This window comes from Hemiscyllium ocellatum, chromosome 3 (assembly GCF_020745735.1).
Source record: "Hemiscyllium ocellatum isolate sHemOce1 chromosome 3, sHemOce1.pat.X.cur, whole genome shotgun sequence".
In the NCBI taxonomy this organism is placed as follows: domain Eukaryota; kingdom Metazoa; phylum Chordata; class Chondrichthyes; order Orectolobiformes; family Hemiscylliidae; genus Hemiscyllium; species Hemiscyllium ocellatum.
In genome coordinates this window covers 125,527,537-125,543,131 of record NC_083403.1, presented here as the reverse complement: position 1 = coordinate 125,543,131, position 15,595 = coordinate 125,527,537, and the positions used below count along the sequence as shown (strand labels likewise).

The 15,595-nt window shown below is 38.8% G+C and overlaps 1 protein-coding gene across 3 annotated transcripts in view; it reads right to left on the bottom strand.

The window, feature by feature from the left end:
- Positions 1-15,595, bottom strand: part of LOC132834381 (kinase D-interacting substrate of 220 kDa-like) — a 148,465-nt gene that overhangs the window by 88,183 nt on the left and 44,687 nt on the right. For all 3 annotated transcript variants that reach the window (XM_060853243.1, XM_060853261.1, XM_060853252.1), the window contains exons 8-12: positions 13,802-13,999; positions 12,659-12,757; positions 11,667-11,765; positions 5,218-5,316; positions 1,796-1,973 (exon numbers count right to left, since the gene is read on the bottom strand). In XM_060853243.1, coding sequence (XP_060709226.1) covers positions 1,796-1,973; positions 5,218-5,316; positions 11,667-11,765; positions 12,659-12,757; positions 13,802-13,999 — 673 coding nt within the window. The remainder of the gene's footprint in view (positions 1-1,795; positions 1,974-5,217; positions 5,317-11,666; positions 11,766-12,658; positions 12,758-13,801; positions 14,000-15,595) is intronic.

Sequence of the window (15,595 nt, the reverse complement as noted above, 5' to 3'; positions counted from 1 at the left end):
ATATTTTCCATTTGACACTTATTCTATTTTGAATCTGCAGCTCTTGCCAATACAACTACCAACTTACTTCATCTCAATATATTAATCAAGAGAACAAAGAACAAGGAAAATTACAGCACAGGAAGAGGCCCTACGGCCCTCCAAGCCTGTGCTGACCCAGACCCACAATCTAAACCTGTCGCCTAATTTCAAAGGATCCTCTGCTCCCTGTCCAGTCATCCAACTGTGCAATAACATCTTAAATGATGCTATTGTTCCCGCCTCTACATCTCTGCTTGCAAAGCGTTCCAAGCCCCAACCACTTTCTATATAAGGAACTTTCCATGCATACCACCCTTAAACCTTTCCCCGCTCACACTGAACTCATGGCCCCTAGTAATTGAGTCCCCCAATCTGGGAGAAAAAGCTTCTTGCTAGGCACCCTGTCTATACCTCTGATGATTTTGCAGACCAGTCAGGTCTCCCCTCAACCTCAGTCTTTCTAATAAAAATAATTCTAATCTACTCCATCTCTCTTCATGGCTAGTGCCCTCCATACCAGGCAACATCCTGGTGAACCTCCTCTGCACCCTCTCCAAAGCATCCACATCCATTTAGTAAGGTGACGACCAGAACTGTATGCAAACATGGCTGAACTAAAGTCCTATACAACTGTAAAATGACCTGCCAATTCTTGTACTCTATCTCAACCGATGAAGGAAAGCATGCCATATGCCTCTTGACCACAATCGTCCTGTGTTGCCACCTTCAGGGTACAATGTACCTGAACACCCAGATCTCTGTACATCAATTTTCCCCAGGGCTTTTCTATTTATCATATAGCTTGCTCTTGAACTGAATCTTCCAAAATGCATCACCTCACATATTCCCAGATCGAACTCCATCTGCCATTTCTCCTCCCAACTCTCCGATGATTAAATAACTGCCAGAATTACTTCAGGTGAAATCACAGAGTGGCATACAATGGATAAGCAGAAAACACCATTATGGAGTTTACTTTCCTCCTACTATGTTGACCTCTTCAAGGAGCATATGAAATGAACTAAAATATGATATGGCCTGTGTTTCCAGGTTCAAGTTATCTGCAAAAGGTCCAGAATTCTCCAATCATAGCAGACCACTTGGCAGGGAAGTGCACCCAGTGTCAGGAGTGGCAAGCTACTCAATATATGTCCAAGGACTAAGGCCCAATGCAATATCTGGGAATGAAAGAGGCCGCTCATCTTTTTAAGTTACATCAGTCTGCTATCAAAAGTTGATCAATGTATGTTTACAGCAATTAAAGATGACTTAACACCTCATGTCTTTCCACCTAATTTCACTGGTTGTTCTTCCAATTACGTAAGATCCTTAGCAAGCACTCGACAGTGTAAAGTGGTAGAGACAAAAACTAAGTTCTCTTCTCTATTTATGTACTCCTTTATGTTAGGGATAGCTGCACACAAATCATATTTCCCAGTCAGTCTCTAAGTCTAAAATCTTTTAGAATTTTGACTCCCAGCAACAAAAATTATAAATGAAAACGAGATGTGACTAGTTACCTGCTAGAAGGAGGAATTATGATAATTGTTTCCCACACTACCTAGCTAAGGAGAGGAAGCCTAGCATCATACAGTAGCATCACAGCTGAAATTAGTTCACTGCACACTGGCTTTCCTTAAACTCAACACCACCTTAGAAACTAGGGTGTACCATGAGAAAAGCACAATGTATCGTAACTTAATGAAACAACTTTGACCCATTTTACAAACCCAAAAGTTTAGGAACTGCACAGTTAAATATGCAAAGCTCTTACTTGCTCCAAATATCTGAGTCAAAATGCTTTTCTGATGGCTGCAATCTATGTTGTATGGAGTTTCACCCGCTTTGTTAGGTCGATACAGTAGACGGCCATCTTTAGGATTCCTCAACAGCAATTCAGCTAATTTTCTGCTTCTTCCACGGATTGCTATGTGAAGTGGAGTATCTCCTTTCTAAAAACCATAAATAATGGAAGCTTTAGAAAAAAAATTTCAACACCAATTCAATCACAGATAAAATCTTATTAGCAAGACACACTAAAGACAAATTTATATAAAGACAATCAGAACATAATTCTGACTGCAGTATACAGTTAAATATCCAACAATGTAAAAAACAGTCAAGATTTTACTGCCAAATAGTAACATTAAAATGTACTGATGGCAATCAAATTGTGATTACACTTTAAAAAAAAGCATCATATACAAGTCGCTCTGCGTTTCATTAATGCAAATTCATTATAGCTTGATTAATGAATTGTGGACACTGTTTCTAAAGTGTGAACTTTTAAAGCGTGTATTGGCTATAATGAGATTCTGGTCCCATTACATTAAATGGTGCTGCTATTACGCGATTTTCTTATAACACAGGGTTTCACAAGAATGCAACTACCACGTTATAGCAGAACTGACTGCAAGTAAAAGACTCAAGCATCTTCAGTATTTACATGTGTACTACTCAATGATATTTTCGCCATGAGGGGTGCACTAAATTTACAGTAGCAGTGCTATTGTATATTTTCGCCATGAGAATTGCACTAAATTTACAGTAGCAGTGCTATTGTAGAACACCCAAATGTTCAGTCAAATGATAAAAGTCAAATTTTCCTAGACAAAATATTTACACACATGTACATTTAAGCACTTAAATGCATAATTAATAAGAGTCCTTTACAGCTGAACGATATTGAAGTGAGTAAAAATTAATTCATTGCTTGAGGCTTGTTCATCAAATAACCAGTTATAGAGTCATAGAGAACAAATCAAATACCACTTAAAATAAATCACAAGGAAGAAAACTGCTTGTAAACCATACTTTGTCAGTTCCAAACCCCTTCCCAAATGCTGACATAATAATCTCATGAAATAAACAGATGAAGTGTTTGTCTGCAGCTATGATGAAACTTAAATTAGACAGCTCAGTTGCATAGTAGGAGAGGAGAAAAAAAAAGAATGGCAGTTTGTTAAAAGTAGGCAAACTTTAAAAATTAGGAAACCATACAAAACTCAGAATATCACAACACATTACGGTATTATCTTTACACACAAATAAATCTCAATTGTGCCTTTTGTTTTAATAAAGATAAGCTTCCATACAGAAATATGTACAAAATAAATGTATTGCCATCTTTAAAAAAGTTGTTAATCCACTTAAGATCAAAAAACTTGAATTTCCTTGGAGCCTGCACAGTCTGCTCAACTCTAGAAGTGAGGTGACAGACTGTCCTTGACACTAAGGCAACATTTCACTGAGTATGGAATCAATGGAAATCAGGAATCAATAGAAATCTGGAACCAATGAAAATCAGGAAAAGTTTCCAATGACTGGAGTCATACCGAGCAAAAAGAAGATAGTTGCGGTTGTTGGAGATCAACCATTTTAGTCTTGGGACACCAATATAGAATTCCTCAGGATAAATACTTTCTAATCAATCAATTTGTTATGACACATCTCTGGAGCGTTGGGACTTGAACTCATCTTTCTAGCCTAGAAGTAGGGACTTTATCACTGCACCACAAGAACCCATAAATTCCTCTGGATAGCCATCTTCAGCTGCTTCAATGACTACCTTTCCATCATAATACCAGAAATGAGAATGTTCACTGATGATCACATACTATTTAGCATCAACTGAAACTGCTCAGATACTGAAGTAGTCCACACACAACTTCAAAATTCCCCCCCCCCACCACTAGAGTAAGAATTTCTGCCATATCTACAAGATGCATTGCAGAAACTCACCAAGGCCCCTTGACACCAGGGTCCAAGGTATCACCAAGGATAAGAGCAGTAAATGCAGGAGAACAACATCACCTGCAGGTTTCCTTCCAATCCACATACTATCTACTTGGAACTTTACCCTCTGGTATTGCTGGGTCAAAACTCCCCCAACAGCACTTGCATTTCCACCACAGACTGTAGCTGTTCAGAAGACAATTCACTTTTAAAGGATAACTTTGCATGAGCAATAAAATGACAGCCTAGATAACAATTCCATGAACAAAAAAAAATCATCAGAGTGGGTTTTTTTATTCTATCCAAAAAGTCCATCTGGCCTCTAATGGCGAAAGTATGATCAGAAAATATATGAAGAAGTGAATGCCCATGTTAGTATCCCTAGCTAGGTTGAGGCTAAACGAAGAAATTCTGGCTTAGATTATTTATTCAGGATTGTCAATATTTGATCTTAATATGTTGCCATCCAGAAATGATATGTGTAAACCTGTTGAGGCCCGATTCTAAACTAAAGCACACCAGTTTTGTGAGAGCTTGTCCTATGGCAGAGGTATTGAAGAATGAATTGCCAGCAATTCTTCTCTGCAGCAACTAGTTAATCACACTTCTAACGATGACAAGAAAAAGGTTAAAATGAAAATTACCCATCAGCACTCACAGGACATTACAACATAGTACAAGCCCAGTGACACCAATCCAAAGCCCATCTAACCTACACTATTACATTCTCATCCACGTGTTTATCCAATGACCACTTAAATGCCTGTAAAGTTTGACAGTCTACAACTGTTGCAGGCAGTGCGTTCCATGGCCCTACTACTCCTCGGGGAAAAAAAACTATCTCTGACATCTAACCTATAGATATCACTTCTTTCGGAAATCTCCATAATGGGAAAAGATTTAAAAAGGGACCCAAGGGGCAACTTTTTCATACAGAGGGAGATGCATGTATGGAATGAACCGTTAGAGGAAGTGGTGGAGTATGATGCAACTACATCATTTAAAAGGCATCTGGATGGGTAACGAATGAGAAGGATTTAGAGGGATATGGACGAAATACTGCCTAATGAGGCCACATTAATTTAGGATTTCTGGTCAGCATGGGCAAGGTGGATCGAAAGGTCTGTTTCCGTGCTGTACATCTCTATGACTATTACTTTCTAAATGGTCTCTGCTCGAGAGACTTTAATTTGGCATATTCCACGGTGTCTGTTCAGACCCCTGACCAGGATGCATCATACATAAAGTTTCTAAGCTGTCCGTCTCTATGACTCAGCTTGTCCTGTGTTCCCAATGATTTCAAAATAAAAGTTACAATCCCACATAACATTTCACTGAACTATTAATTTTCAATTAACGGCTTACAACTTGCCCAGTCACGCCCTACGGTTGAACTTGAAGACAACAATTGCAAAATGTTGCAGAAACGATGCTTATCAAATTAAATGCAAATTATGTTACCTTATCTGCTGCAGACACTTTGGCTCCCTTATCCAATAAAAGTTCAACTATTTCAATATTTCGCATTTTAGTTGCCTTAATGAGAGGCGTCTCACCATCCTGTAAATGCAAAAAACAGTTATTTCATTTTAAAATCAGTGTATCCTTTTTAAAATTGCCTAGATCCCCAAAGAACAATGTTTTCATATAGTACATCACTGGGGAGTTGTAGCAATTCTCAAAAGACTGCTACACATAATTCTATGCTAGTCACCCCAAAAATAGGGAGGAAAAGCAAAAAGACATAATCAATTAACTTAATCTGTGCTTATTCACAAATCTTTATGACATGAAAAATGGGGTCTGAAAGTTGTTTTCAAAGTCATGAGGATCCTGGACTAAATAGATAAGGAGAAATCGTTCCCACTTGTAAAAGGATAGAGAACGAGAGGGCAAAGACATAAGTTAATTGGTACAAGAAACAAATGCACTGAAGAGAAAAAAAATAACGCTCACAGTGGATACGATAGCTTTTGTAGTGCATTACCTTTAAGCGGGTACCAGGTAAGTTCAACCAAAATATTCAAGGGAACATTAGATGATTCTTCAGATAGAAACAGTAGGCATGCATAAAGGTAAAAGATTGGAAAATAGTACTAAGTGATAATGATCATTCAGACAGCTGGTGAAAGGCCTCCAGCACAGCAAATAAGTTCTGTGAAATAACATACTTCTATGAACTCAGTTATTGTCAACAAATAATGGAATACTAATTTGGAAATGCTTTAAAAGGACAGTGTGGTTCAATATTGCAATGTTAAATATCACAGACTGCTGTGGCAATATTTTTCAAAAATGAAATTTAAATTAGTGACCACAGAAATACCAAAGTCTGAAAACAAAGGAAGTATTTCTAACTAAGTACATCTAGGCCAGATATGGTACAAGCCAAATGCAGGTAAAAGCTCTCTTTAGCCTCCCTCCAACTTCTGCATGACAGATATATTCTTTTGTAGGTTAATTATTCCATTATTCCATAATCACTCTTATGGCTTCTGTCACGTAACTTGTAGGAGAATCTCAGGCATAGAGGACATACTCTCAGAGAAAGGGGTTGCCAGTTAGAAAAGAAATTCTTCCTCACCCCTTCCCTAAGAGATTAATGAATCTGTGAAATTCTTTATTGCAGATGCTGTAATTGATTAGAAGAGAATCTTCTTCCAAAAGCTTCCACTTCCACACCATGTTTGGAACCAGCAGATTGGATTTTGGTTCACAGGCTGTCTTTTACACAAGCCTGATCTAAGTTCTACAAACTAGTCGTAAATGTGAAATGAAGGTGGGGCAGTCTATGAATGCGCTGGCACTGTTGTCACTGCACAAACTTATGCGCCTGCACAAACAAATCCTGACGTGGTAAATGTTAAAGCCAGATAACATTAACACCACCTTCTGCTTGTGCCAAGACTAACCGCCGTTTTGATATTCCAAGTAACCACTCCATTTCTAGAGAGCTGATGACTCATTCCCAAATTGTAATTTCTAGATCTTCCTGCTACAATAATTAGCACCTATTCAGCCAACAACTTCTTGCTGATTAGGTATCTAGATTGCTAGTTAGCTTCTAAAAATATAGTTTTCTTAATTAGCTTGCACTCTTAGTCCAAAGCAATGAATGTGGCTCTCAGAGAAAAATTTAAAAATCACACGACACTAGATCATCATTCAACAGATTTACAGAACAAGCTTGGTTATTTGAACGAGATAGTGGGGAGTACTTTGTTCAGATAACTGTTTGTTAGGATAACAGATAACGTTTTTATGGGACCTTGAGATCTTGTTCGGATAATCCGAAATTCAGATAATTGATGTTTGAATAACTGCCCTACCTGACGAAGGAGCAGCGCTCCGAAAGCTTGTACTACCAAATAACCTGGTGTTGCATGATTTTTAACTCTGTCTACCCCAGTCCAATATTGGCACCTCAAACATCATGGTTCTCAGAACAAGCACAGTGAGGACAAGTCTTTCAATAAGACATCAAAACAGTCGATTTGATTCAGCATTTAAAGGCTTTCCAGCCTGTCAGATTCATACCCCATCAATAACTGCTGTGCTCTCATAAGTTTCTGACAGTTTAGGAAACCAAGTAAAAATTGAGAATAATTCAAATAAAATTTTCATTTATTTCTTCAGACCTACTATCCCCACGCATCTCCAGAAGCACACTAGCTAAATGCCAGAGAATGGGATCACGTCATATTTTAATACTGGAAATTTTCAATATTTTAGTCCCCAATCCATTCCAAACAGATTCCTTTCCCACCTTCTACTCCTAAATCAGGCATCAGAGGTTAAAATTCGCCACTAAAGAAGTAAAAGAATGGGTGCATTAAAGACAGGAAGGAACTTTTTTTAAAATTGTAATATTTAAAACTTGGAACGATTCACAGCCTATAAACAGTGAATCTCCACATTTACATTTCTTAACCATAAAAGATTTCCTAAGAAATGGTGACCATAACATGGAAAAATTTAGCATTCAGTTTGAGGGTGAGGAACTTGGGTCAGAAACAACAGTGCTAAATAAGGGTAATTACAAAGAAATAAGGGCAGAGCTAACTGGAGTGGTCCAGAAAAGGAGTCTAACAGCAAATATGGGGAGGAAAACTGACAGACTTTAAGAAAGCGGCTCATAGCAAAGATATATTCCAGTGAGAAAGAAGATTCTCGGAAGTGGTAAGTCATCCATATTAAAGTTAAGGATAGAATCGGATAGAAAAAAAAAATATGTGGCAAAGATGAGTAGTAAACCAGAAGATTAGGGAAGTTTTAAAAACAAACAAAAGCTAACCAAAAAAGGAAGGAAAATAAATGTTTAGGATAAATTTTCAAATAATATTAATAATAATCAGCAAGCGCTCTTTTAAATTTATAAATAGGAAAAGGGAAGCCAAAATGAATAAAAGTTATGCAGAGGATAGGTGGGAATAGTAAGGAGGAACTAGGAAAAGGCAGAGGAGTTGAATTAATACTTTGCATCAGTCTTCACAGCAGAAGCCACTCATTGTATTCTGAAATTACTAAGAGCTAAGGGGCAAAAGGACAATAGGAAATAAATATCATAACTATTACTAGATAATAGGTGCTGGGGAAAATAAAAATTGATATACCCTCCCCTCCCACCTGATGGGACTCTAGAACATTAAAAAGTAGCTAGAGAGTAAGTGGATACATTGGTAGTAACCTTTCCTTAGTCTCAGAAGATTGGAAAACTTTCAATTTTCAAACAAGTATTAGATTAGATTAGATTAGATTAGATTAGATTAGATTACTTACAGTGTGGAAACAGGCCCTTCGGCCCAACAAGTCCACACCGACCCGCCGAAGCGCAACCCACCCATACCCCTACATTTTACCCCTTACCTAACACTACGGGCAATTTAGCATGGCCAATTCACCTGACCCGCACATCTTTGGACTGTGGGAGGAAACCGGAGCACCCGGAGGAAACCCACGCAGACACGGGGAGAACGTGCAAACTCCACACAGTCTGTCGCCTGAGTCGGGAATTGAACCCGGGTCTCAGGCGCTGTGAGGCAACAGTGCTAACCACTGTGCCACCGTGCATGCCCTTAAAGTATCTACGAACATTAAGCTAATCAGCCTGTTATTGGGAAAATGTTAGAATCTATTGTAAAAGATTTTATAGCAGAGCACTTTGAGATACATAAAATGATCAGAGTCAGCATAGGTACATGAAGGGGAAATAATGCCTTACAAATTTACTCATATTCTCTGAAGAGGTAACAGTCAGAATTGATAAAGGGTAAGCAGTAGATGTCGCATGTTTGGATTTTCAAAGGTATTTGATAAGGTATCACACATAAAACAACTTAAGATGTCCAGTATATTGGAGGAAATATCTTAGTATAGTTAAAGAACTGGCTAATTAATGGAAGGCAGAGTTGGGAAGAGGGGGGCATTTTCAGGATACCAACCTCTAACCAGTGATGTGCCACAGGGATCATTGCCAGGACCTAATTAGTTACAATGTATATTAATGACAGGATGAGAAATGCATTTTGGAAAGTTTGTGACGACACAAAAATAGGTAGTAAGGCATGCGGTAAAGATTATAGAGTCTGCAGAGGGATACAAATAAGTGACTGGGCAAAGACTTGACAGGTGGAAATATAATGTAGGGTAATAGAGAAGCTGAATATTATTTAAATGCAGAAAGACTGCAGAAAGTTAGAAATTTGGGAATCCTCATCCATACATCACAAAAGGCTGGCATCCAAGTTCACTGGCTACTAGGGAAGGCCAATGGAATGTCAGCCTTTATTTCAAAGGGACTGGAATATAAAAGTAGGAAGGTTTTCCTACAAGGATACAAGACACCAGTCAGAACACTGGAATAATGTGAAGTTTTGGGCTTCTTAGCAAAGGAAAGATATACTGGCTTTGAAGGCAGTCCAAAAAACATTGTCTGGCTGATACCTCGATAGGAATGTCTTATGGAAAGTTGAGCAATTGAGTCTGTAATCATTAGAGGTCAAAAGAACGAGATGCAACCTTATTAAAACTACAAGATTCTTAGGGGAAATGACAGAAGATGTAGAAAGATGGTTTCCTTTGTGGAGTAGTCTAGGACCAGAGAGCCTAATCTCAGAATAAGGGGTTACACATTTAAGACAGAGACAAGGAGGAATTTCTTCTCTCAGGAGGCAGTGAAACAATGGAATTCTTTTCTGCACATGACTGTTATGGCTGGGTCACTAAGTACATTTAAGGCAAATATAGACAAATTTTCAACAGGTAATGGATTTTACAAGAAAGAAGCAAAGCGGAGTTTAGGATTATCAAACCAGCCACAGTCATTTTGCCTGGTAGAGTAGACCCAATGGGCTAAATGGCCTATTTCTGCTCCTATGTCTCATGGTCTTTTTCTTTTAACCTTCTGGGCAATAAGAGGTTGAGTGGCAGTACTTAACAATTATCATGTCACTCAGATGGTGCTTGGATCGGCAACTATTAGAATTAGGCAAAAGTTTGCAAAAACCACATCATCTGCTAACAATAGTTGCCACCTCCAAGTGGACGCCACCACCAGGGATATATTTCCCTCCCCACCCCTTTCCCTTAAGACCGTTCCCTCCGTGACTATCTGGTCAGATCTACGCCCTCCTCAACAATCCACCTTCCCCTCCTGGCACCTTCCCCTGCCACTGCCGAAATTGCAAAACCTGTGCCCACACCTCTCAGGCCCCAAAAGAGCCTTCCACATCCATCAAAGTTTCAGCTGCACATCCACTAATGTCATTTATTGTGTCCACTGCTCCCAATGCGGTCTCCTCTACATTGGAGAGACTAGACGCCTTCTCGCAGAGCGCTTCAGGGAACATCTCTGGGACACCCACATCAATCAACCCCACTGCCCCGTAGACCAACATTTCAACTCCCCCTCCCACTCTGCCGAGGACATGCAGGTCCTGGCCCTCCTCCACTGCCACTCCCTGACCACTAAACGTCTGGAGGAAGAACGCCTCATCTTCCGCCTCGGAACACTTCAACTCTAGGGTATCAACGTGGACTTCACCAGTTTCATTTCCCCTCCCCCCTCACCTTACCCCAGTTCCAACCTTCCAGCTCAGCACCATCTTCATGACCTGTCCTACCTGTCAATCTTCCTTCCCACCTCTCCGCTCCACCCTCCCCTCTGACCTATCATCTTCATTCCCACCACCATCCGCCTACTATACTCTTTGCTACCTCCTCCCCAGCCCCACCCCCCCTCCGATTTATCTCTCCACCCGGAGGCTCCCTGCCTTCAATCCTGATGAAGGGTTTTTGCCCAAAACGTCGATTTTCCTGCTCCTCGGATGCTGCCTGACCTGCTGTGCTTTTCCAGTACCACTCTAATCTAAACTATTAGAACTAACTTACTGTAGAGAGTTTGCAGTGCAATAAACTTACAAATGCAACAACTTTGCACAACCACAATGTTTGGTGAGATGATACGTATGTCAAGTTAATAATGGGGAAAAGCAAATTGGAAGACATATAGTTATTTACAACTGATACGTGATTTCTGTCACTGCAAGTTGTTGGCTGATTTTCAAAATATTGAATTGTGCGCAGCATTCAGACACCATTATTTTCGCAGTTAAATCTCAACTGTGAAATTTTAATTAATTCCAGCATCAATCTATATAAAACTGATATAACTTAGCAGATAAAATATTACAGAGTCTCAATAGCAACTACGCAAGGATTCCTTGTGGTTCCAAATGAGGGAGAGAAGAAAACCTAATCTAAATTAATTTGATCAGACACATCTGAAAACAGAATCTTCCTTCCTGCAGGAAGCATGAGGTGGGAAAGAAGAAAAGTGACAAGATACCAAAAAGTAAGAAGCTTAATGTAAAGTTTATCCGTACAAATTCCAATTAAGTATCCAGTCATACCTTAACGCAAATTTCTGTGTCAGGATTGCACTGAAGAATATCCCTTACTATGGTTGCATTTCCTTTCTCCACAGCCCAATATAGTGCAGTCTTATTATCCTAAAAGGGATATGAAAAAAGTTAGTTTTTGGTAAATGTCTAATTTCACCTAAAAGTTTATTCTGTCAAAGGTCAAAAAAATTTGATCTTCCCTGGGAGTAAATAACATGACACAATTTTAAACATCAGCCTTGACTCAGTGGCATTAGTTTTGCCTCTGAGTGAAAAGGCTGTGGGATGAGCCCTTATTCCACAGAATGAAGCAGACAATCAAGGCTGGTACTGCAGAACAGTGAAAGAAACTACTTAGCAGAGATTTCTGATTTTGGATAAAACAATGAACAAAGGGCTGACCTGGTGATTGCAAAATATTTTGTATTTTTTTAAAACAGTAGCAGACAACTCCTCTGTGACTAAGAAAAACATTTATTCTTCAATCCGTAATATTCAGCATACGTTATGCCGTCACTTTCCTCATTGAAAATTCTGACATTGTCATATGCAAACTGGCTACTACATCTCCCTTCATCACAACAGTGACTACCTTTCACAGCATCGTATGAGCTATTAATCACTTCGGAACATCCAAAGTTAGTGAAAGAGTACCTAAGTGCAGATTCGCTCCTTTATTTCAAAACAATTCTTAACACCATCTGACTTTGTTGAATGTACCATTCAGTAGCCCTGTCAACAATAACCCTGCAACATTTTAAGCTACCAAAGCGCCATAATCATCATGACTACATTCACCACACATTTCAATACAATTTAAAGTTTGTGTTTCATCTCCATTCCTGAGATACTGGGTGGTAGAGGAAGTATTTGATCGTTGCAATCTGCATTTATAATTTTCTATTTGGTGGATAACCTGATTTTTTAAAAAATCAAACAATTATTAACAACTGAAGTAAAATAATTTCATATCTTTTGTAATGGTTTACGTTTAGACTTACTGTTCCCTTTATATCTATGTCCGCATATTTTTGCAGCAAAGCTCTGACAATCTCCACATGTCCACCTTTCACAGCACCAATTAAGACAGTGTCTCCACTCTGGAAAGAAAATGCACGTACAGCACGATGAAAATTTGCTCAATAACTATAACCACAATATCGTAAAATTAAAAGGCTTAACACTTCAGTTAGATCAGTAGGCTGCATGGCTGGTTTATGACGCAGAATGACCCAACTGCACCTGTTCAAATCTGAGGTTATCCCAAAGATTCCATCTTCTCAACATTTCCCCTCATCCAAGGTGTGTTGCTCCACAGACTAAACCACCAGAGGTCACTCGCGAAGGAGAGAGCAGCCTTATAGTCCTTTAGGATCATGATCCTTTTTAAACAGTGCTTATTTTGGCCTTCATTTGTGTGTTTGCAATGTTTAAGTCTACTTTTGAACAAAGTTTTGCAAACAGCTATCCAAGTCAATAATTTAATTAAAAGCAAAGTACTGTTTTGATCTGAAAGATACTACCAGACTGGAGAAACTCGGGTAGCATCAATAGAAAGAGAAACATCGATAACTTTTTGAGGAAGATATGGTTTTCTTCAAAACAGAACATCCCAAGTTGCTTCTCTCTCCATTAGCATTGCTAGGCTTGTTCAATTTCTCCAGCAGCATGTTTTCATTCCATTTATTTAATTATTGTTTACTTTTGAGTACATACATACTCAAAAAGATTACTACCAATAACCAGAATTAGAGCCTAACCTTAACAATACTATTGTGATGAGGTGCTACCTTACAAAGAGTTAATCAACCCCAACATCTAAAGGTTTCCTTGCAGCAAGCTGTGAAAACATATCAGCAAATGCCCAGCCAGCTAATCTGCTTGGAAAAGGATAGTGTGGCAGAGAAAAAAAATATGAATAAACATTCAAGACATGTCAAAATTACAAAATCCATTTATAAGACATTTATGTGCCATATAATTGTTCATGAAGTCACCTGCAAAATCTATTTGCAGGTGATGTCACTAAATTATATGGCATATCCACGTCACAATAGCAAAGGGACTTTGAAACAAGCTTTTGTGAGAGAGCATGAATTTGCATTAACTTCAAGAAACTCAAGAAGAAATTAACAAATACAAACCCTGTCAGGGATGTTGACGTAAGTTCCAGCGTCCAGCAGATCCTGAACAATTTCAATATGTCCTTCCTTAGCAGCAATCATCAAGGCTGTATTCCCATCTTTGTCAGTCAGATTAACGTTTGGATTGTACTTCAATAACTCCTTCACTCCTTCAGTGTAGCCACCTTTAACTGCCACTATTAGAGCAGTCATAGAGTTCTACAAGATGATGTGGAAAAATTAGAGGATTTTTAAAAAACATAATTTTCTAAAATAGACGAGTATCATTTATTCCTTTTGCAAAGTCAGAAATACTAACAAATAGACACTGCTGAAAAAGATATTTTATTAAGTGTTTGGCTTTGCACTCATCATGATAATTCATACAAACAGCAATTAATTGTACAAATATTGGTTTTCCCGTTGTATTGGTATTCTTGTGAATTGTTTTGATGAGTGAGAGGTGAAAAGCTTCAACAAAATGTGTTTTTTTCAGCAATACTCAAGTTATGTACTATCAAACAGCTAAGCAAATATAGAGATGTGCTCTTTCCTGCTGCAGTGGACACACAATAAAGACCAAGAGTCTGTGGATGAATCAAAGTAGGGAGGTGAGAGACCACTGAACCAGACAGGGTGTGCAAAAATTAAAAATACTTTAAAACCTCAGCCAAAGAATTATGTCAAATACGGATTACAGCTTTGCAAGGGCAGGAGATCAAGATCTCTGTCGAGGAATCCTGAGATATATTCCTGAGACTTTCCTCAAATTATTTTCTTGGTTCTTCTCCCAGTACCGGTTTCTTCTTAACATAGCTACCTCTCAGAAGTGATTTTAAACTTTGTGGGGAAATTGGAGCAGAGTAGACAAATTGAATTGCAAACTAGATTGAACCAATGGACTGGACAGGTAGCCTACACAAAGTAAGAAACAGTGCAATGAATCGGCTGAGTACCAGGTTTGAGAGAAATTGGTGCAATAAGTCATAACTAATTGTAGAAATAAACACTGAGGAATCAACCAACCAGACTGCAGTTAGAATGAGTGTGTGCATGCATGCACATATGCTGTGGACAATACATGTATAATTCACATCAGACTGGGCAAATTATGCAAAAGTCGTTGGAGGATGAGTCATAAAACACATTTAGGAGAGTTTTATAGGACATAGAACAGCACAGCCCAGTACAGGTCCTTCATCCCTCGATGTTGTGCCGACCTTTTATCCTACTCTAAGATCAAACTAACCTACATACCCTTCATTTTACTATCACCTATGTGTCTATCCAAGAGTCACTTAAAATGTCGCTAATGTATCTGATTCTACTACAATCAGTGGTAGTGCATTCCACACACCCAGCACTGTGTGAAGAATCAAGCTTGGTGATCTCGTCCAAACCTTCCTCCAATTACCTTAAAATTATGCCCACTTGTGACAGCCATTTTTGCCCTTGGAAAAAGTGTTGACTACTCACTATCTATGCGTCTCATCATCTTGTACACTTCTATCAAGTCACCTCTCACCCTTCTACGGTCCAATGAGAAAAGCCTTAATTCCCTCAACCTTCCTTCATAAGACATGCCCTCTAGTCCAGGCAGCATCCTGGTAAGTTTCCTCTACACCCTCTCTAAAGCTTCCACATGCTTTCTATAATGAAACAATCAGAACTAAACCAGAGTTTCCCGGAATAATATACTTTTGAGTTGAGGTTATTTTAGAGGTTTGAAGGGTTAAACTGTAACTGCACGTTAAGCAATCCTCAAAAGGAGAATTGATCGTATGACAAATTTCGCACCAAATCTCAAAGAAATTT